The sequence below is a fragment of the Scyliorhinus canicula genome, chromosome 3 (genome assembly GCF_902713615.1).
Source record: "Scyliorhinus canicula chromosome 3, sScyCan1.1, whole genome shotgun sequence".
Classification (NCBI taxonomy): Eukaryota; Metazoa; Chordata; class Chondrichthyes; order Carcharhiniformes; family Scyliorhinidae; genus Scyliorhinus; species Scyliorhinus canicula.
The window spans coordinates 71,920,224-71,941,080 of NC_052148.1; the positions used below are offsets into that span (position 1 = coordinate 71,920,224).

At 46.1% G+C, this 20,857-nt stretch overlaps 1 protein-coding gene across 1 annotated transcript in view; it reads right to left on the reverse strand.

The window, feature by feature from the left end:
• Window positions 1-10,600: 10,600 nt before the first annotated feature.
• LOC119962720 (kinesin-like protein KIF24) overlaps window positions 10,601-20,857 on the reverse strand; it is a 118,304-nt gene continuing 108,047 nt past the window's right edge. Inside the window, 2 exon segments of the mRNA XM_038790698.1 lie at window positions 10,601-10,799; window positions 14,312-14,405. Coding sequence (XP_038646626.1) covers window positions 10,653-10,799; window positions 14,312-14,405 — 241 coding nt within the window. The 3' untranslated portion in view covers window positions 10,601-10,652.

Here is a 20,857-nt window from a genome sequence, read left to right on the forward strand (position 1 = left end):
TGCAGCTTGTATTTAAAAACTGCTTTTTTGGGAAGTCACGGAAGGTCCCGTTTGTACAGGTTTCACTGTTTACCTTTCTTTTTTTTTTAAATAATTTTTATTGAATTTTTCAAAATACAAACATTTTAACCCCCCCTACATTTACATTTAAATTATAACAAAACAAAGTCAAACCCCCCTACTTAACAAGGAAAAGAAAAAGAATCCCCCCCCCCCCCCCTACCCGCGCATCCCCCCCCCCCCCCCCCCCCGCCGGCGAACCGACAGTCAGACCAACTTATCATTTCTAGCAGCGTCCTCGGGCAGGCCTTGCCCGTGCCACCGCCGCTACCGTACTTCCTTCGTCGTTTTCCCCCCCTCCCCCCCCCCCCCTCCCCCCCTCCCGCCCTCCCCTCCCCTCCCGGGTTGCTGCTGTCATGGCCTCAGTTTCTATCTCTGATCCAAGAGGTCTAGGAAGGGTTGCCATCGCCTGGAAAACCCCTGCACCGACCCTCTCAGGGCGAATTTGATCCTTTCCAATTGGATAAAGTTTGCCATGTCGTTTAACCAGGTGTTAACACTCGGAGGCCTTTCGTCCCTCCACTGAATCAGGATCCTCCTCCGAGCCACCAAGGACGCAAAGGCTAATATTCCAGCCTCCCTCGCCTCCTGTACCCCCGGTTCCACCCCAACCCCGAAGATCGCAAGTCCCCATCCTGGCTTGACCCTGGACCCCACCACTCTCGACACCGTCCCTGCCACCCCCTTCCAGAACTCCTCCAGTGCCGGACATGCCCAAAACATATGTGCATGATTCGCAGGGCTTCCCGAACATCTAATACACCTGTCTTCACCCCCGAAAAACCGACTCATCCTTGTCCCCGTCATGTGGGCTCTATGCAGTACCTTAAATTGAATGAGACTTAGTCGCGCACATGACGACGACGAGTTAACCCTCTCCAGGGCGTCTGCCCATGTCCCGTCCTCTATCTGTTCCCCCAGCTCTAACTCCCACTTATCTTTCAGCTCCTCTACTGGTACCTCCTCCACCTCCTGCATAATCTTATAGATGTCCGAGATCTTCCCCTCCCCGACCCAGACCCCTGATAGCACCCTATCACTCACCCCCCTGTCGGGGAGCGCGGGGAACCCCGCTACCTGTCGTCTGGCAAATGCCTTCACTTGGAGGTACCTGAACGTGTTCCCCGGGGGGAGCCCAAATTTCTCCTCCAGCTCTCCCAGGCTCGCAAACCTCCCCTCTATAAACAAGTCCCTCAGTTGTCTAATACCCGCCCTCTGCCAGCTCTGGAATCCCCCTCCTGTGTTTCCCGGCGCAAATCTGTGGTTCCCTCTTAGTGGTGCCCCTATCAGACCTCCCACTTCCCCCCTGTGTCGCCTCCACTGCCCCCAGATCTTGAGGGTGGCCGCCACCACCGGGCTCGTGGTATACCTCGTGGGAGGGAGCGGCCATGGTGCCGTTACCAGTGCCCCTAAGCTTATGTTGCCGCAGGACGCCCTCTCCATGCGCTTCCAGGCTGCCCCCTCCCCTTCCATCATCCACTTTCGTACCATCGATGTATTTGCCGCCCAGTAATATCCGGAAAGGTTGGGTAACGCCAGCCCTCCACTATCCCTACTCCGCTCCAAAAAGACCCTTCTAACTCTCGGGGTGCCATGTGCCCACACATACCCCATGATACTACTCGTTACCTTCTTGCAAAAGGCCCTGGGGAGGAAGATGGGCAGACACTGGAACAAAAACAAGAACCTCGGGAGGACCGTCATTTTAACTGACTGCACCCTCCCTGCTAGCGACAGCGGCACCATGTCCCACCTCTTAAACTCCTCCTCCATCTGTTCCACCAGTCTGGAAAAGTTCAACTTGTGTAGGGTCCCCCAGTTCTTTGCCACCTGCACCCCCAAATACCTAAAACTTTTAACTGCTCTTTTGAAGGGGAGCCTCCCAATTCCCTCCCCTTGGTCTCCCGGGTGTATTACAAAGACCTCACTTTTCCCCAGATTTAATTTATATCCCGAAAAGTCCCCGAACTCCGCTAGTATCCCCATTACCTCCGGCATTCCCCCCTCCGGGTCTGCCACATACAACAACAAATCATCCGCATAGAGCGAGACCCGATGTTCCTCCCCTCCCTTGTCAGTCCTCTCCACCCCCCTGAACCCCTCAGTGCCATCGCCAACGGCTCAATCGCTAATGCAAAGAGTAAGGGAGATAGGGGACATCCCTGCCTAGTACCTCGATGGAGCCCAAAATATTCTGACCTCCTCCCGTTTGTTACCACACTTGCCATCGGAGCTGAATAGAGCAGTTTTACCCACTTGATAAATCCCTCCCCAAACCCAAACCTTTCCAACGTCTCCCACAAGTATTCCCACTCCACCCTGTCAAATGCCTTCTCCGCGTCCAGCGCTACCACTATCTCCGCCTCCCCTTCCACTGCTGGCATCATAATCACATTTAACAATCTCCGAACATTTGTGTTAAGTTGGCGTCCCTTCACGAACCCCGTCTGGTCTTCATGGACTACCCCTGGCACACAGTCCTCTATCCTGGTTGCCAGGACCTTTGCTAACAGCTTGGCATCTACATTTAAGAGGGAGATAGGCCTGTAGGACCCGCACTGGACCGGGTCCTTGTCCCGCTTCAAAATCAAGGAGATCAGGGCCTGCGACATTGTTGGAGGCAGAACCCCCCCCTCGCGCGCCTCATTGAAGGCTCGCACCAGCACTGGACCCACCAAGTCCACAAATTTCCTGTAAAACTCCACCGGGAACCCATCCGGCCCCGGCGCCTTCCCCGCCTGCATCTGGCCTATCCCTTTAATTAGCTCCTGCAGCTCTATCGGCGCCCCCAACCCTTCCACCAGCTCCTCCTGTACCTTTGGGAACCCCAATTTGTCGAGAAAGTTCTTCATTCCCCCTCTCCTCTTCGGCGGTTCAGACCTATACAATTCCCTATAGAAGTCCCTAAAGACCCTATTCACCTCTTGCCCCTTCTGCACTACATCCCCACCCCTCTCTCTCACTCCCCCAATCTCTCTGGCTGCATCTCGCTTACGAAGCTGGTGTGCCAGCATCCTGCTCGCCTTTTCCCCGTACTCATACGCCGCACCCTGCGCCCTTCTCCACTGCATTTCCGCCTTCCTAGTGGTCAGTAGGTCGAACCTGGCCTGCAAGCTACGCCGCTCCCTTAATAGCCCCTCCTCTGGCGCCGCCGCATATTTCCTATCTACTTCTAGGAGCTCCCCCACCAGCCTCTCCCTTTCCTGCCTCTCCTTCCTCTCTCTGTGTGCCCTTATGGAGATCAGCTCTCCTCTAATCACTGCTTTCAAGGCCTCCCAGACCGTCCCCACCTGCACCTCACCTGTGTCATTCGTACCCAGATAGTTCTCAATGCCCGTTCTCACCCTTCTGCACACCTCTTCGTCCGCCAACAGCCCTACATCCAGGCGCCACAACGGGCGTTGGTCCCGCGCCTCCCCCATGTCCACGTCCACCCAATGTGGTGCATGGTCCGATATCGCAATGGCCGAGTACTCCGTGTCCTGCACTCTCGGTATCAGCCCCCTGTTCAATACGAAAAAATCGATCCTAGAGTACACTCTGTGGACGTGGGAGAAAAAAGAATACTCCCTCGCCCTAGGCCTACCAAATCTCCATGGGTCTACCCCTCCCATCTGCTCCATGAACCCCCTTAACACCTCTGCCGCTGCCGGCCTCCTATTCGTCCTGGAACTCGATCTATCCAGCCCAGGGTCTAACACCGTATTAAAGTCCCCTCCCATGATCAGGCCCCCTGCCTCCAGTCCCGGGATGAGGCCCAGCAGGCGCCTCATAAAACCCGCGTCGTCCCAGTTCGGGGCATACACATTTACCAGTACCACACTCTCTCCCTGCAGCCTACCCCTCACCATCACGTACCTGCCCTCCTTGTCTGCCACCACCTCTGCCGCCACAAACGACACTCTCTTTCCCACCAAAATCGCCACCCCCCGGTTCTTGATATCCAAGCCTGAGTGGAACACCTGTCCCACCCACCCCCTTCTCAGGCGGACCTGATCTGCTACCCTCAAATGAGTCTCCTGCAGCATTGCTACATCAGCCTTCAGTCCCTTCAGGTGTGAGAAGACCCTTGATCTTTTGACCGGCCCATTCAGCCCCCTTACGTTCCACGTGATCAATCGGGTCGCAGAGCGACCCGTCCCTACTCCCTGTCGATTAGCCATGTCTTGTCCCTTGCTCGCCCCGGGTCATCCCTTCTTTTCTGACCCGCTTCCCATAGCGATGGCCCCCCCCCCCCCCCACCCCCCCGGCTCTCCCCTTCTCGTCCCTGGTCTTTCTAGCAGCAACCCGGTGTCCCCCCCCAGTCCCCCCCCCTTCCCCCCCCCCCCCCCCCCCCCCCCCTGGCTAGGACCCCTCCTAGCCGCGATGTACCCCACATCGTACTCCCGAGAGTCAGCTGGTCTCCGCTGACCCGGCTGCTCCTGCCACATTCCGACTCCTCCCGGTTCACCCCATCTGCGCCCGTGAAAGATCCCCTTAAAACCCCCGAGAAAGACCCGCATAATCAACCCGCTCCCCCCCGTCCCGTCTCCCCAACTTAACGATATAAATACAAATACCCAATGGCAACTAAATACATAAATACTTAACTACATACTTAAATAACAAAATAATTAACTAACTATCAACTAACCGCGTGCCCAACCATCACCCTCCATCAAACAGTATAAATAACCGCAGATAACCATAACCCGAAAAGAAAAAAAAAAGAACCAAAAAACCCCCCCAAGCACCCAAAGAAAAAGGGTAAGAGGGGTAAATAACTAAGGGAAATTGGAAACGGGAAAAAACACCCCATAAGAAGCCAACGACCCACAATAGAGATTTCAACAGTACAAATATACAGAAACACCCAACAACTCGAAACCTTCAAAATATTCAGAAAAGTCAACCGTTCGAGAAAAAACACCCCAAACACTCCACGAAACTGTTACCCAGTTCCGACCTGGCCTGAAAAAGAAAAGGGCCACTTGCACAATCAAGAGTCCCCCGGCGGCTACGACCGCCGGTGCTCCCAGGTTTTAGTTCGTGTCCAACTTTTCCTCTTGTACAAAGGTCCAGGCCTCCTCTGGGGACTCGAAATAATGATGTTGGTCCTTGTAGGTGACCCACAAGCGCGCCGGTTGCAACATTCCAAATTTGATCTTTTTCGCGTGTAGCACCGCCTTTGTCCGGTTGTACCGGGCCCGCCGCTTTGCCACCTCCGCACTCCAGTCCTGGTACACCCTTACCGTCGAGTTCTGCCACTTGCTGCTTTTCTCCCTTTTAGCCCACCTCAGGACTTTCTCTCGATCACTTAGCCGCTGGAACCGCACCAGCACCGCCCTCGGGGGCTCGTTTGCCCTAGGCCTCCTGGCCATGACCCGGTATGCCTCTTCCAATTCCAGGGGCGCCGGACCGGCCCCTTCCCCCATCAGGGAGCTCAACATCTCCGCCACATATCCCGGGAGATCCGACCCCTCCAGGCCTTCTTCCAGGCCCAGGATCCTCAAATTTTTCCTCCTCATCCGAGTGTCCAGCTCCTCGAAGCGGCTCTGCCACTTCATGTGGAGTGCCTCGTGCACCTCCACCTTTGCCCCGATGACTGTGGCCTCCTCCTCCCTCGCGGCCATCTCCTGCTGCAGATCTTTAATCGACGCCTCTTGGATCGCCTGGGCTCCCACCAACCTGGTGGCCGTCGCGTTCATGGACTCTAAGAGTTCCACTTTCATCTCCGTGAAAAAACGGAGGAGAGCGGCCTGCTGCTCCTCCGCCCATTTCTTCCACTCCTCCGGTGCACCGCCGGCCGCCATTTTGATTTTCTTCCCCCGCTTTTTTTGGGGAGCTGCTGCCGTTTTTCTTGCCGCTCCACTCCGGGTACCGACCATAAAATCGGTCTAGTTCTCCTCAGGGGACCTTCCCCCACCGGGATTCGTTTTTTCAGCGCCGTTGGGGCCCTCCAATTGGCCCAAAAACACCTTTGTTGCAGGAGCTTCCAAATGTGCGGCTTAGCTAGTCATAGCCGCAACCGGAAGTCACTGTTTACCTTTCTGAGATGCAGTACAGTACTCCAAGTATAATCTTATCGAGGCTCTACACAACTGAAGCATAACTTCCCTTTGTATTCCAGTTCCTTGAGAGAAACTACAACATTCCAATAGCCTTCTTGATAGATGTGTGTACCGGTCTGCTAGCTTTAAATTATTTATGTTCTTAAGACTTCCAAATCTTTCTGTTCTTCTACAATACCTGCTTTTATCATAATTTAGAAAATACTCTCAGAATTTACAGTGCAGAAGGAGGCCATTCGGCCCATCGAGTCTGCACTGGCCCTTGGAAAGAGCACCCTACCTAAGCTTGCACCTCCACCCTATCCCCACACTTCCACCAATCCGCGTAACCCCACCTTACCTTACCTTGTTTGGACACTAAAGGCAATTTTGCATAGCCAATCCACCTACCCCAGCACACTTTGGACTGTGGGAGGAAACCGGAGCACCCGGAGGAAACCCACGCAGACACGGGGAGAACATGCAGACTCCGCACAGACAGTGACCCAAGCCCGGAATTGAACCTGGGATCCTGGCGCTGTGCTAACCACTATGCTACCGTGCTGCCCGTATTGCTTTAGGCCGCATTTATCTTTACGGTCTAAAGAATGTACTCTAATTCTTTTTGGTAAAGCATGGCTGGTTTGTTGAATTGCAGCCCTTTAATTTTTTTGTATGGCCTCACATGCAAAACTTGCGCATAGTTTACATGGGAACTTCTGGGTTGTGTAGCTCTGCAGCTCAGAGAAACATTGAGAATCAACTGTGGCTCAGTTGGCAGCACTCTTGCCTTCTGATTTCAAGTCTTACTCCAGGGCACAAGTATAAGTTCTGCACAGTTGGAGGTGTCAATTGGATCTGCCTGATCGATGGATGTAAAGATTCCATGGCAATTGCAGGAGTTACTCCTGGTGTCCTGGCCGTTGTTTTCCCCTCAATTAATATTATAAAAACAGAGGTATTATCACATTGCTGTTCATAAGAGTGCTGTGCATATCTTGGTTGCCACGCTTTCAACATTATAACAATGAGTACACTTTTAAAAAATGTATTTCATTGGCTGTAAAGCACTTTGGATAAACTCGGTGGTCATGAAAAACACTATATAATTTTTTTCTTATTCATTCAAGGGTTGTGGTCTTTGCTGGCTAGGCCAGCATTTATTGCCCATTCCTAATTGCCCTCGAGAAGGTGGTAAGCTGCTTTCTTAAACCACTACAGTCCATGTGGCCCACAGTGCTGCATGGGAGGGAGTTCCAGATTTGACCCAAAAACAGTGAAGGAATGGTGATAAAGTTCCAAGATAGAATGGTGAGTAGCTTGGAGGGGAACTTTCAGGTGGTGGTGTTTCCATGTATCCGCAGTACTTGTCCTTCTAGATGGCAATATCATAGGTTTGGGAGGTGGTGTCTGAGGAGCTCCTGCTGTGCATCTTGTTGATTGTACACTGCTGCTACTGAGCAAGTTTTTAAGTATTCTAAAGTGGATGACCTCACAATTGCCCACACTGAACTCTATCTACCATGGTTTTGCCCATTCACCTCATTTGTTTATGTTCCATTTTACTTCCACCTTTACTACTTACAGTCCATACTAATTTATCTCATGCTGAATTTGTTTTTGCTTTCTCGTTTCAAATTTTATAAAATGTAGTAAATTTGTTCCTGGTGTACGGATCTATATTGTCAAACAAGATGTAAATGCCAGTAGGATTCAGTAATTTCATATTCACTTGAATTTGATCAAGCTACCTTTAATGAAAGCAACAAAATTGGTACGGAATGCCATAAATCTGGTTCATTAACTTTAAAAAAATCATACATGTTGTGGGTCGTGCAACTTTTTAGTGGTGAGGCATTATTTTAAAGAATGACTCCAGTTAGAACCCCTTTTTCAAAATTAATGTCAAATAATTATCATTTACTATACCTTTGCTTCAGTGCTTCTAATGTATTTTCCAAAATGAGTCATTTTCCTGATGTGATTGAGGAACTGTGTTGTTGACTATCTGAGGGAGGTAGCAGATCTAACGCAAGGCACTGCAGCTAAAATACCCATGAGGTTATTAGTATTCTTTAAACAAATTACAAAAAACTGAAGCAAATGAATTTTATAACATTTGAAAATGGTACTGAATTTTCAAATTATTTGCAGTCAATGTTTAAATAAGGCAAACTTATTAAATGAGTTCGCTTTTCTCTACTGACTTTATTTCAAATATATTCAATTAAATAATTTGGATTTTAACATATGAAAATGTTCAATAGTTTTCAAATTGGAAAATATATACTACAGATAAAAAATTTAAATGAAACTGCATAGTTTCATATACTTGCAATAAAATATTGTGAAATAAATGGTACTTACTTCAAATACTTTATACATCCAGTGTATGCCCTTATGTAAACTGTAATAAAGTATTCATTTCTTGAAATATCAAGAACTGGTCGAATCCATTATTGCCTATTATCAATTCTTACTTTTCGGAATCATTTCATCTATAAGCAAGACTTGCAAATTTTGTCTGAAATTCTGAACCTATGGTAAATATCAAATAAACTGAGGCAATCTGGATTGGCGTGTTTTGATCATCAGTGAGATCAAGTGTACACAAAGTTTCGTTCTCTCTTGTACTAGAGTCGGGACCATTGTAAAATTGTGTTTTCCCACAGATTGGAATTTATTTATTTTAAATTAAGTGTACCCAATTCATTTTTTCCAATTAAGGGCCAATTTAGCGTGGCCAATCCACCTAGCTTGCACATTTTCGGGTTGTGGGGCGAAACCCACACAAACAAGGGGAGAATGTGCAAACTCCACACGGACAGTGACCCAGAGCTGGAATCGAACCTGGGACCTCGGCTCCGTGAGGCCGCAGTGCTAACCCACTGCGGCACCCGTGCTGCCCTCAGATTGGAATTTCTTAAATATTTTCATTTCCTCCTTTGAAGGGTAGCGCAGTGGGTTAGATCTGCTGCCTCACAGCGCCAAGGTCCCAGGCTCGATCCCGGCTCTGGGTTACTGTACGTGTGCAGTTTGCACATTCTCCCCGTGTCTGCATGGGTTTCGGGCCCCACAACTCAAAAAAAAAAAGATGCGCAGGCTAGGTGGATTGGCCACGCTAAATTGTTCCTTAATTGGAAAAGATGAATTGGGTACTCTAAATTTATTTTAAAATTTCCTCCTTTGAACGCCACTTGCAATATGTTTGTTTACATGGGATCAAATTCAGAATCATCAAATTATCGCCATCAACAGTGTTTTATTAATACATGTAAATTGAGATGAAATCTGCATACATGACAGATTGAAAAGAGAAGAGTGAAGGAGCTCCCCCCCCCCCCCCCCCCCCAAGTGCTTTAGCAAGATTGTCCAGTGTTTAGCTGAGCCAATAATTGGATTACCTCTTTTCTTAATAACATTCATGGCAAATGCTCCTAATTTTTGTGCCAGTCAAGTTATGAAATTAATGGAATCTCATCCTAATATTCAATCGTCTTCAAACCATTGCAAAATCCACACAAGTTTTCACTTTCCGGATTTGAGAGATGCATTTAACGATTGGTTAGCAAGAGCCAAGCATAGTTTCTGGGACACACGACTGATTTGGTTCTAATTTTCCCAAGATAATTACAGGGAACAGACAGATTATTTAACCCATCTTAATTTATCTACTCTGAGATTCTGAACAGTTCTGCTAAAGCAGCATCCAATTGATTAAGTGATTTCCGGGTTTTCACTTCTCTAGCTAGAAGTTTATTTGCCTGAGGAAAAATTTACCCAAATCAACCCTACATTTATCCTATATTAATTGAAGCCTTTGTCCTATATCAATGATTTACTTTTGAACAAGTTTCCACATGGTTAATGAACTTCTGTATTTACATATTTTCACTTTTTGGAAATTCTTCTTTCAAGACTGACAAGCCAAAGTTTCGTCCCGCTTTTCCCAATACTCAACCCTCTGACACTGGCAAACAGCCTTGTGGCTCTTCCTAGTGTTTGAATGTATCCCTCAAGTCTCTGGCCAGAAATGGACATAATACAAAAGGTGAATCTGACCACAGCACAGTCATTTTTGATCATGTCAGCTTCTGACTTGTGTAATACACATTTGGTTTCATAGTTAAACATGAAACCCTGATCTCATTGATTGGTGGAAATGGCTCTCAAGGCTACACTCGTTCCAGTGATTCTATTCTTTTGGTTTTGTTTAATCCTGCTCTGCATTGGTTGGATCGTTCAGCATCGCATTCCCACTCACCTCAACTCCAAAGTGATGCTGTTCATTTCATTTCCTCACCCCCATCAAGAAGTCAGACATTAGTTGGTCAAGTCATACATGAACAACAGCAACTTGGACAGAAACTGCAGGTCACCAAGCTGAGGCATGGAGATTGGGAGAGGAAAGCAAGTTTTAAGATTGGATTTCAAAATGAAGATACGTGAAGATTTATTTTTGTAACTTGCATTTAAATGTGCACAATTACTACAAAATTGCAAAAAGGAGTTCAATTATAGGTACAGGTTCTCTCAGCTTTAGTGTAAGTTTTAGTGGAAAAACTAAGGTGCAGACGACTTGGCGATTGAATTGCCACACACTGTCCCAGTATAAATTTGATACTTATGGATCTGGCCTTGCATGCGCTGGATGCATTTAGATTTTTGCATCAGGATCTCTTCCAGCTGTGTTACATAATCTTTGAATTCCTGCCAAGAAATACAAATCATTCATTCAGGCAATTTTACAATGTTTGAAATACTTTGTTGTGCCATAGATTTTATACTAAGAGTTTCCATGAGGAAAGATGTGTTTTTTTACAATCATGACGGCACTTAAAGAAAGTGGAGCACAATAGATTCATCTAACAATATCGATTGTCCCAATAAACAATAGGGCATTGCTAACCATCAACACACTGCAAATTATCTGTCGACGTTTTCAATATCCAATGTACCTGACAGATTTGCTTTCTCACAGAATTTGGTATCTGGCAATTATTCTACTTACCCCAGTTGAGGGCATTAATTTCTAAATATATATTTATTCATTTTCAGTATTTTTGTTTATCCATTAAACACAGTATCTGAGGTTGTATCCCATAACAAACATAATTTATCACCCTGGTTACTATGGCATTCTACTCTATAAACTTATAAGAAGATAACGTTTATTTTAATGTTGGGAGATGAGATTTTTTTTAATTTTGTTCTTGGGATGCGAGTGTCACTGGCAAGGCCAGCATTTATTGCTCATCCCTAAATGCCCTTTAGAAGGTGGTGGCAAGCTGCCCTCTTGAATCATTACAGTCCATGTTGTGTAGGTACACCAAAGGCATTTTTATGGTAGCAGTTTGGTGCAACTGAGTGATTTGCTAGGTCTTTTCAGAGGGCAGTTCAAAGTCGACCACATTGGCTGTGGCTCTGGAGTCAAGTGGCGGCCAGGCCAGGTAAGGAGGGCAGATTTCCTCTCCTGAAGGGCAAGAGTGAACCAGATGAGGACAGCATGGTGGCGCAGTGGTCAGCATTGCTGCCTCACGGCGCCGAGGTCCCAGGTTCGATCCCAGCTCTGGGTCACTGTCCATGTCGAGTTTGCACATTCTCCCCATGTTTGCGTGGGTTTCGCCCCCACAACCCAAAGATGTGCAGGCAAGGTGGATTGCCCCTTAATTGGAAAAAATTAATTGGATACTCTAAATTTATTTAAAAAGTGAACCAGATGAGTTTTTGCAACAATCTGGCAGTTTCATGATCATTATTAATGAGATTAACATTTTAATCCAGATTTTAAAAATTTATCTAATTTAAATTTCCCCAGGTGGGATTTGAACTCCTGTCTTCAGACCATAAGTAATGACCTATGGATTACCAATCTAGTAAAATCACCACTATCATACTGTTTTGTAGGGTGTGATGTGTGACGTGTGACATTTTTGATAGGCTGATTACAAAGGTTGAAAGTCAGCAGATTGGGTTGAGCATGGAGTTTCGTGTTTGCGTGTTTATACAGCTTTACAAATTTGTACATCTACATGAATATTCCAAAACTGTCAACCAGTAAATAATATCAAAGAACATAATTTAATGTAACCCACTCTATTGTAATGATTACTGATTGGGGCTGCACGGTGGTGCAGTGGTTAGCACTGCTGCCTCACGGTGCAGAGGACCCAGGTTTGATCCTGGCCCCGGGTCACTGTCCGTGAGGTGTTTGCACGGGTCTCACCCCCACAACCCAAAGACGTGCAGGATAGGTGGATTGGCACACTAAATTGCCCCATAATTGGAAAAGAAATTAATTGGGCACTTTAAATGAAAAAAAAGTAATGATTACTGATTGTGTAAATTGGGGATAAAATCACCTGGTAACTAACTTGCAGGAACACAGTATTATATGATTTGATCCATATTACACATTATAATGGTCATTTCTTCTTGTCCATATCGTTTGCTTAATGAAACAATGGAACACTGAAAATGTACAATCAGTATCTTAATATTCTCCTTTTTCATGTAAAATTAATATAAAATATATTTATTCAAAATAATGCGCAATATTCATTTTTGAATAGAATGCTGAATTATCTTGCATTGGTCCTGCCAATGGTACATTGTACATACTATTTTTATGGTGGGGTTTTTTAAATAAAAGTTTTCCGGAAGTGGCAATTTAGCATGGCCAATCCACCTACCTTGCGCATATTTGGGTTGTGGGGGTGAGACCCACGCATCTATGAGGAGAATGTGCAAACTCCACATGGACAATGACCGGGGGCTGGGATTGAACCTGGGCCCTCAGTGACATGAGGCAGCATTATAGTGGGGTTTTAACAGCACTGTGGGTGGACTTGCACCAAATGGACTGCAGTCGTTCAAGAAGATGGTACATCACCACATTCTCAAGGGTAATTACATGTTTCTTATTATTCATTCCTGGGATGTGGGCATCACTGGCTGGGGCAGCATTTATTGCCCATCTCTAACTGCCCTTGAGTTAAGAGTCAGCCACATTGCTGTGGGTCTGGAGTCACATGAAGGCAATATCAGATAAAGATGTCAGAATTCCTTCCCTAAAGGGCATTAGTGAACCAGATGTGTTTTTATGACAATCGGTAATGTTTTTTTAAAAATTTAATTAAAATTTCATCATCTATTGTGGTGGGATCCGAACCCGAGTCCACAGAGCTTTACCCTTGGTCTCTGGATTACTAGTCATATGGCAGTACCACTCTGCCACCACTTTCCTAACAAATACCGGCAGGTATGCCCACATCCCACAAGATAATTTTTATAATAACTTGGTGAACTGCTAATGGGGCTGTTTAGCTCACAGGGCTTTGAAAGCAGACCAAGGCGAGCCAGCAGCACGGTTCGATTCCCGTAACAGCCTCCCCGAACAGGCGCCGGAATGTGGCGACTAGGGGCTTTTCACAGTAACTTCATTTGAAGCCTACTCGTGACAATAAGCGATTTTCATTTAATTCATGTGAAATGTGTTCCCTGTAGGCAGTTTGCTAATCTAGTGGCAGGTAGCTGATTTTGCAGAGCTTGTAGCACCATCTTAAAGGAGAGGAAGCATCAGTTTTCAGGAGTGGGTAAAATCGTTGAAGCACCTACACATGCAAAGTAGGAACCTTTATGCCTTAAAACCATCTTTCCCTGCCGCTTTTATTCAGTGTTCAAAATATCCCTTCCTGACTTCTGACATTTGTCTTTAGACCTGAAGCAAGAATTGATGTAGATCTGGCTGCAGAGATGAAAATAATGGGGGTTGTTACCATGTCAACCGACCTCAATTAAAAAATGTATTCATGAATCTTCTATGCATATATAGTAACTAGGGTGGTAGCAACTTAAAAATCACCTGTGTCTGTTTCATGACTATTCTAAAAGCCCACTTTACCACTAGGTTAGCTATTTAATAACCTTTTATTGTCGTAAGTATGAAGTTACTGTGAAAAGCCACATTCCTGTGCCTGTTCGGGTAAGCTAGTACGGGAATTGAACCCGTGCTGCTGGCCTTATTCTGCGTCGCAAACCAGCTGTCTAGCTCACTGAGCTAAATCAGCCCTTTAAATGCATGACAAAAACTCCTGTGACTGGTGGTTTAAGGTTGTTTCCCACAATATGTGATTGAAAGATGTGTTTATTATTAAAGATTGTAGTCATCAAAAAATATCCTTCCACTTGGTCTTATTTTAGGATTGCAAAAATTGTCTTACCAACGTAGTTACTTTGTTCAGCAGATGTTCTTCCTTTTCAAAAAGAGCTAAAATGTCTTCTAAATGCTCACAATGGGCTTGAACAACAAGTTTCCTTGCAAAGAATAAAATGGTTTGAAGTTAATACTTGTTAAAACAATAGATAGGAAATTTATGGAACCAGTAGTACACATAGACAAGAAACTTAATAACAAATAGCATCAGGCAGCACGGTGGCACAGTGGTTAGCACTGCTGCCTCACAGCTCCAGGGACCCGGGTTCAATTCCGGCCTCGGGTGACTGTGTGTGGAGTCTGCACTTTCTCCCCGTGTCTGCGTGGGTTTCCTCCGTGTGCTCCGGTTTCCTCTCACAGTCCAAAGATGTGAAGATTAGGTGGAGTTACTGGGTTATGGGGATAGGGTGGAGGTGCTCTTTCCAGTGCAGACCCAATGGGCCGAACGGCCTCCTGCACTGTAAATTCTATGAAAACTAAAAACAAAGTGAATCAAATATTTCTCTCTACTCATAATATTGACAATGCATTCTATATTACTCGAAATATTAAATAAAATATTAGTTTTGAAGTACATCAACTATACATTGCACAGACTTGAAAGCAAAGTTAGAAGGATTTTGAAACCTCCTGTACACACACCTTTCAGCTTAGAAATCCATTTTCATAGACCACATGAAAACATAGCGATCTTGGCCTGAAATGTATTACTTCATTGAATAGAAGAGCACACAATACCACTTGTGCTCCCCTTTATTGCAAATTCTAGATGTCAATTGTTTCTTTTGCCCTGAGAGCTGCAGGCTGCAGACTGTAGTGGCCTAAATGGAGGGAGGGGAAAATCAGTGAGTCAATTATTCTTTGCAACTCTGCACACCTAATTCCTGGTAAAAAGGTTTTGTAGATGTATAACAGTAGGGATCCAGTTTGTATTCCCTGTAGAACGTGTTTAGCGCATAGAAATGTAGAAAATCTCAACATTGAAAGAGAACAGAATTGTGAATTTATGAGGTTTTAGCTCAATGGGAGTGTCCGAGTTGGTCCCTCGCAGTTACAGACACGAGATGGCCCCATTTTCACATAGTCTTCATGACATTTTGGATCTCGTCTGAAGGATGGGTATGAGCTCCATTGGTTAAATCAGAAAAAGGTGTGATTGGTGGGATATCATAATGTATTATATAAGAAGGCAATATAAACAAGGTAACATTAGAAAATTTGCAGAGTGGGAATTCAGTGGCAAGTTAACTTTAACAGAGATAAATGTGAATTTATGTACTTTTGTAAGAAAAACAAAAACATCACTTATTAAATCAGAGAATGGATGTGCAGTGATATCACGGTTGTGTTGTAATTCACCGACTAACCACTAAGAGTCTCACTAATATATAAATGAATGTAAAGTCAGCTGACCAGACACTGATTGGAGAAAGTAAGAGAGAGCTTGCATGTGCATGATTTCGCTGTTGTTCATCTATTGTCCTGTATATAGTTTACCCCCAGTTAATGTTAATAAATCGTTTATAACTTTAAGTACAAGTGTTCCTGTAATAAATCGGGCCATCCAACAAGAACATTACATGGTACTAGAGTGAGAATGTATTAAACACTGAGAAAAAGAAAAACTATCAGCTTGCCTCAGCGATTTGATGATTTGCCAGACTGCAGTATTAACAGCATGGAGTCGTTGAAGCTACCAAAGAGACTCAGCTTTCATGGTAATGTCTCAGCAACTAGTAAGTGTTTAAACAACAATTTAATCTGTTTCTTATTGCTGTAAATTTAGAAGATCAATCAGATTCATCTAAGGTAGCAATGCTCCTAACAAGCAGGGCCAGAAGCAATTGTTGTGTTTAATGTGTTTAAATTTGAAAACAATGAAGATAGTAAAGATTTTAATGAAATAATTCGAAGATTTGATGTCCATTGCAGCCCCAGAAAGAATGAAATTTGTGATAGGTTTGGAATGAATTTCCTTATAAAATTGATCATATCCATCTCTTTTACCCCCACAGCCCAAAGATGTGCAGGTTAGGTGGATTGGCCACGCTAAATTGCCCCTTAATTGGAAAAGAAAATTGGGTACTCTAAATTTATATATTTTTAAAAATTTCCTCTTAATCTTCTCTTCTCCGAGGAAAACAGCCCAAACTTCTCCGATTTATCTAAATAATTGAAGATTTTCATCCGCATTAATCTTTTCTGCAGCCTCTTTAATACTTTTGCCTGCATCTCAAAATAAGAAACTGATCAGGCTAAAAGAGTAAAAGATCTTGGATACAGGTGAACAAATCATTAAATGAATAAAAAGAACAAATCATAAAAAGAACTGTAGATGAGCAAGCAATTAAAAATAATAACAAAGAGCTAGAATTTATTTCTGGGTACAGAACCCAGGTTTGGGAATATTTATAGTACTGTACTTGTCCAGATCTCCTTACTGTAAAATGACCATGGAAGTACTGACGAGAGTGTAATAAAAATCTTATATAAACTGTTGTGGGGTAAAAATCATTTAACTCCCTTCCAAAGAGAATTTTTCAAAAAATATTTTATTCAGGCATTTATATAAACAGAAGGCAAACTAAACAAATAAGAGCAGAAGCAAAATTTTACAACAGAAAAAATAATCGGCAGGCCTCCCCCTCCCCACCGCCCTTCCCCTCCTCGCATCTTGCCTACCCCATTTTAACCTCCTTATTCCCCCTTCTGCCCTGCTTTCCTCTCTGCTGGTACCTCAATCCTCCTTAAAAAAGTCGATGAACGGCTTCCATCTCCAGGTGAACCTATCGACCGACCCCCTCAAGATGAACTTGATCCTTTCCAACCTCAGGAATTCCACCAAGTCACTCACCCACACCCCTGCTTTCGGCGGCTCTGATTCCCTCCACCCAAGCAAAATCTGTCTCTGGGCTATCAGGGAGACAAAGGCCAAGGCATCGGCCTTTCCCACCCAGTGGCTCCTGGGTCTTTCAACACCCCAAATATCGCTACTTCTGGGCTCAGGCCACCTTCCTTCGCTCCTCGGCCTCCCAAACCACCCTGGGTCAAAACCTCCACGGGTCCAGCCCCCGCTTCAGCTCTTTCGCCACAGCTGACACCTTCCCCGATCTCAGGCTCAACCGGTCCAAACTTGGCTCTCAATTACGGCATTAAAATCACCCCCCCCCCCCCCCCCCCCCCCCATAATCAACCGGTGCGAGTCCAGGTCAGGAATCATCCCCAGCACCCGCCTCATAAACTCCACATCGTCCCAGTTCAGGGAATAAATATTTGCCAGGAGTACCAGCATCCCCTCCAGCTTCCTATTCACCATCACGAACCTCACCTCCGAATCTGCCACTATGTCCCCCACATCGAATGCCACCCCCTTCGTCTTAATGTCCAGTCCTGAATGGAACACCTGTCCTACCAGGTGAGGGCCTCACGGTAGCATGGTGGTTAGCATCAATGCTTCACAGCTCCAGGGTCCCAGGTTCGATTCCCGGCTGGGTCACTGTCTGTGTGGAGTCTGCACGTCCTCCCCGTGTGCGCGTGGGTTTCCTCCGGGTGCTCCGGTTTCCTCCCACAGTCCAAAGATGTGCGGGTTAGGTGGATTGGCCATGCTAAATTGCCCGTAGTGTAAGGTTAATGGGGGGATTGTTGGGTTACGGGTATACGGGTTACGTGGGTTTAAGTGAGGTGATCATTGTTCGGCACAACATCGAGGGCCGAAGGGCCTGTTCTATGTTCTACCATCCTTTTCTCAGCCTTGTCTGATCCCCTATCTTTAAATGAGTCTCTTGTAGAAAATCTACGTCCACCTTCAGACTCAGGTGCGCGAACACGTGACCATTTGACCGTCCATTCAGTCCCCTCGAGTTTCAAGTGACCAGCCTGATTGGGGGTTTCCCATCCCATCCCATCCCCCCCCCCCCCCCCCCCCCCCCCCCCCCCCTGCTGATCAGCCATATCCTTCCCCTGGGCTGCCTTTAACTAGCCCGTCTAGCTAGCATGGTAGGCCCGGCCCAAGGCATCCCAACCTCCTACCCCCACCCCGACTCCCTCCACCCCCTTCTTAACTCCCTCAGAAAACAGAGAAACAAAGGAACAGAAAAAGGTGCAATCACCCTTAATGGTACCCAAGCACCCTGCCACTAAGCAAAACAAAACATGTCAATGGAGAAAAGGCCCTCCAACAACCACCAAAAGGAAACAGCTCCTCACACCTCCTCCCAAGTTCAATGTCCTTCTTCTCCTGCCAGTCCATTGTCTCTCAAATTCCACTGTCTCCTCTCGTGTACCAAAATAGTATTCTCGATTCTGGAAAGTCACCCAGAGGTGGGCTGGTCACAGCACTCCAAACCTCACCCCCTTCTTGAAGAAGCCAGCCTTGACCCGATTAAACCCAGCCCTCCTCTTCACCAGTTCTGCACCCAGCTCCTGGTACACCCACAGCTCGTTGCCCTCCCAGCTGCACTTCTTCATCTGCCTTGCCCACCACAGAACCTTTACTTTGACCAAGAAGCAGTGCAACCGCACCATCGCCCTTGGCAGCTCGCTCGCTTGCGGCCTCCTCATCAGCACCCTGTGCGCTTGGTCAATCTCCAGAGGCCGGTCAAAGGCCTCCTCCCCATCAGCTTTTCCAACATCTTGGCCACATATATGCTGGCCTCTGCTCCTTCAATGTTTTCGGGCATCCCCATAATCTATAAGTTTTGCCTTCTGGAGTGGTTCTCTAGATCCTCCACCTTCTCCTTCACCCTCTTTCGGGTCTCCCGTATCACACCCATCTCGGGGGGCGGGGGTGGAGAGAATGACCATATTGAGCGGGAGCTGCCAAATGTGTGACCGCTCAGTCCATGGCCGCCACTGGAACTCCCCTTCTAAACAGAATTATGGATATTTCGACAATATATGGATTGCCGCAGGTCAAGAAGGCAACTCACCACCACCTTCTCAAGGGCAATTAAGGGTGGCAATAAATGTGCGTCCAGTTGGCATAGCCCACATCCCATGAATAATAAATTCCATCATCAGCTGCTACATCAATGACCTTCCCTCCATCATCAGGTCAGAAGTGGGGTGTTCGCTAATGATTGTGCAACGTTCAGCAACATTTGCAACTCCTCAGATATTGAAGCAGTTAGTGTCAATATTCAGGAAGAACTGGACAATATTCTGGTTTGGGCTAGACAGCAGCAACTAACATTTGTGCCACACTAGTACCAGGCAATGACCATCTCCAACAAGAGAGAATCAAACCATCTGCCCCTGATATTCAATGGCAAGAACATCACTAAATCTTCTATTGTCCACACTTGTGTCACATAAATACTGTGGCTCCAAGAGGATGGGAATTCTGTGGACAGTAACTATTGACTCCCCATACCCTGTCCACCATCTACAAGGCAAGTCAGGAATGTGATGGAATACTCTCCACTTGTCTGGATAACTGTAGATCCAACAACACTTAAGAGCCAAAAATGATCCAAGACAAAGCGGTCCACTTGATTGGCAACCCATAGACCATCTTAAACACTCCCTCCACCATCAATGCACCATGGCAGCAGTATGTACCGTATTCAAAGATGTACTGCAGCAACTTATCAAGGCTCCTTTGACAGCATTTTAAAATCTGACAACCTCTGCCCCTAAAAGGACCAGGGCAGCAGATACACAGGAACACCATCACCTGCAAGTTCCCCTCTAAGCCACACATCATCCTGACTTGAACTATTTCACTGTTCCTTTGCAGTCCGTGCATAAAAATCCTGGAACTCTTGCAGTGAGTGCTGAATTTGGGTGCATATGTGTGCTATAGTAAGAGTTTGGTGACTAAGGGATAATAAGGGTTCATTTTTATCTAAAGTCTAGTCTTTCTTTTAGTCAGTTAATTAACTTAAAAGTTACTGTTTGGTTTAGAAGGTGAATTTTCAATCAGCTTTAAACAAAGGTTCTACTTGTAGCTACTTGCAGCTGGAGCTTGTAAATTAGTTAATTGGATTAGGCCAGTTTTCAGAGGCTAGATTCACAGTATAAAGGTGAGCCAGCTACAATGCAGACATTGTTTGCACTGAGTGCTGAATTTGGGTGCATTTGAGTGCTATAGTGAGAGTTTGGTGACTGAGGGAGTGCTGAATTTGGGTGCATTTGAGTGCTATAGTGAGAGTTTGGTGACTGAGGGAGTTAGGTGAGGCGAGAGCAAGGTCCTCCTTTCATTTAATTTCCTACATTTCCTCAAAGAGCGTGAAGGGAGCTGGGAGTTTACAGAGAGTGCAGCTGACTGGGAGCAGAGTCGGAGGTCGGAATTCCAGTTGGTCCACAGTGCAGCTATATTCTGTAAGGGAAGAGGGGATGGAGGCTAGGACAGTTGCATGCTCCTGTAGGATGTGGGTGATGAGGGATACCACCGGTGTCCCCGCTGACTATACCTGTAGGAAGTGCACCCAACTCCAGCTCCTCAAAGACAGTGTTAGGGAACTGGAGCTCGAGCTGGATGAACTTCAAATAATCCGGGAGGCAGAGGGGGTAATAGACAAGAGTTACAGGGAGGTAACCACACCCAAGGTAC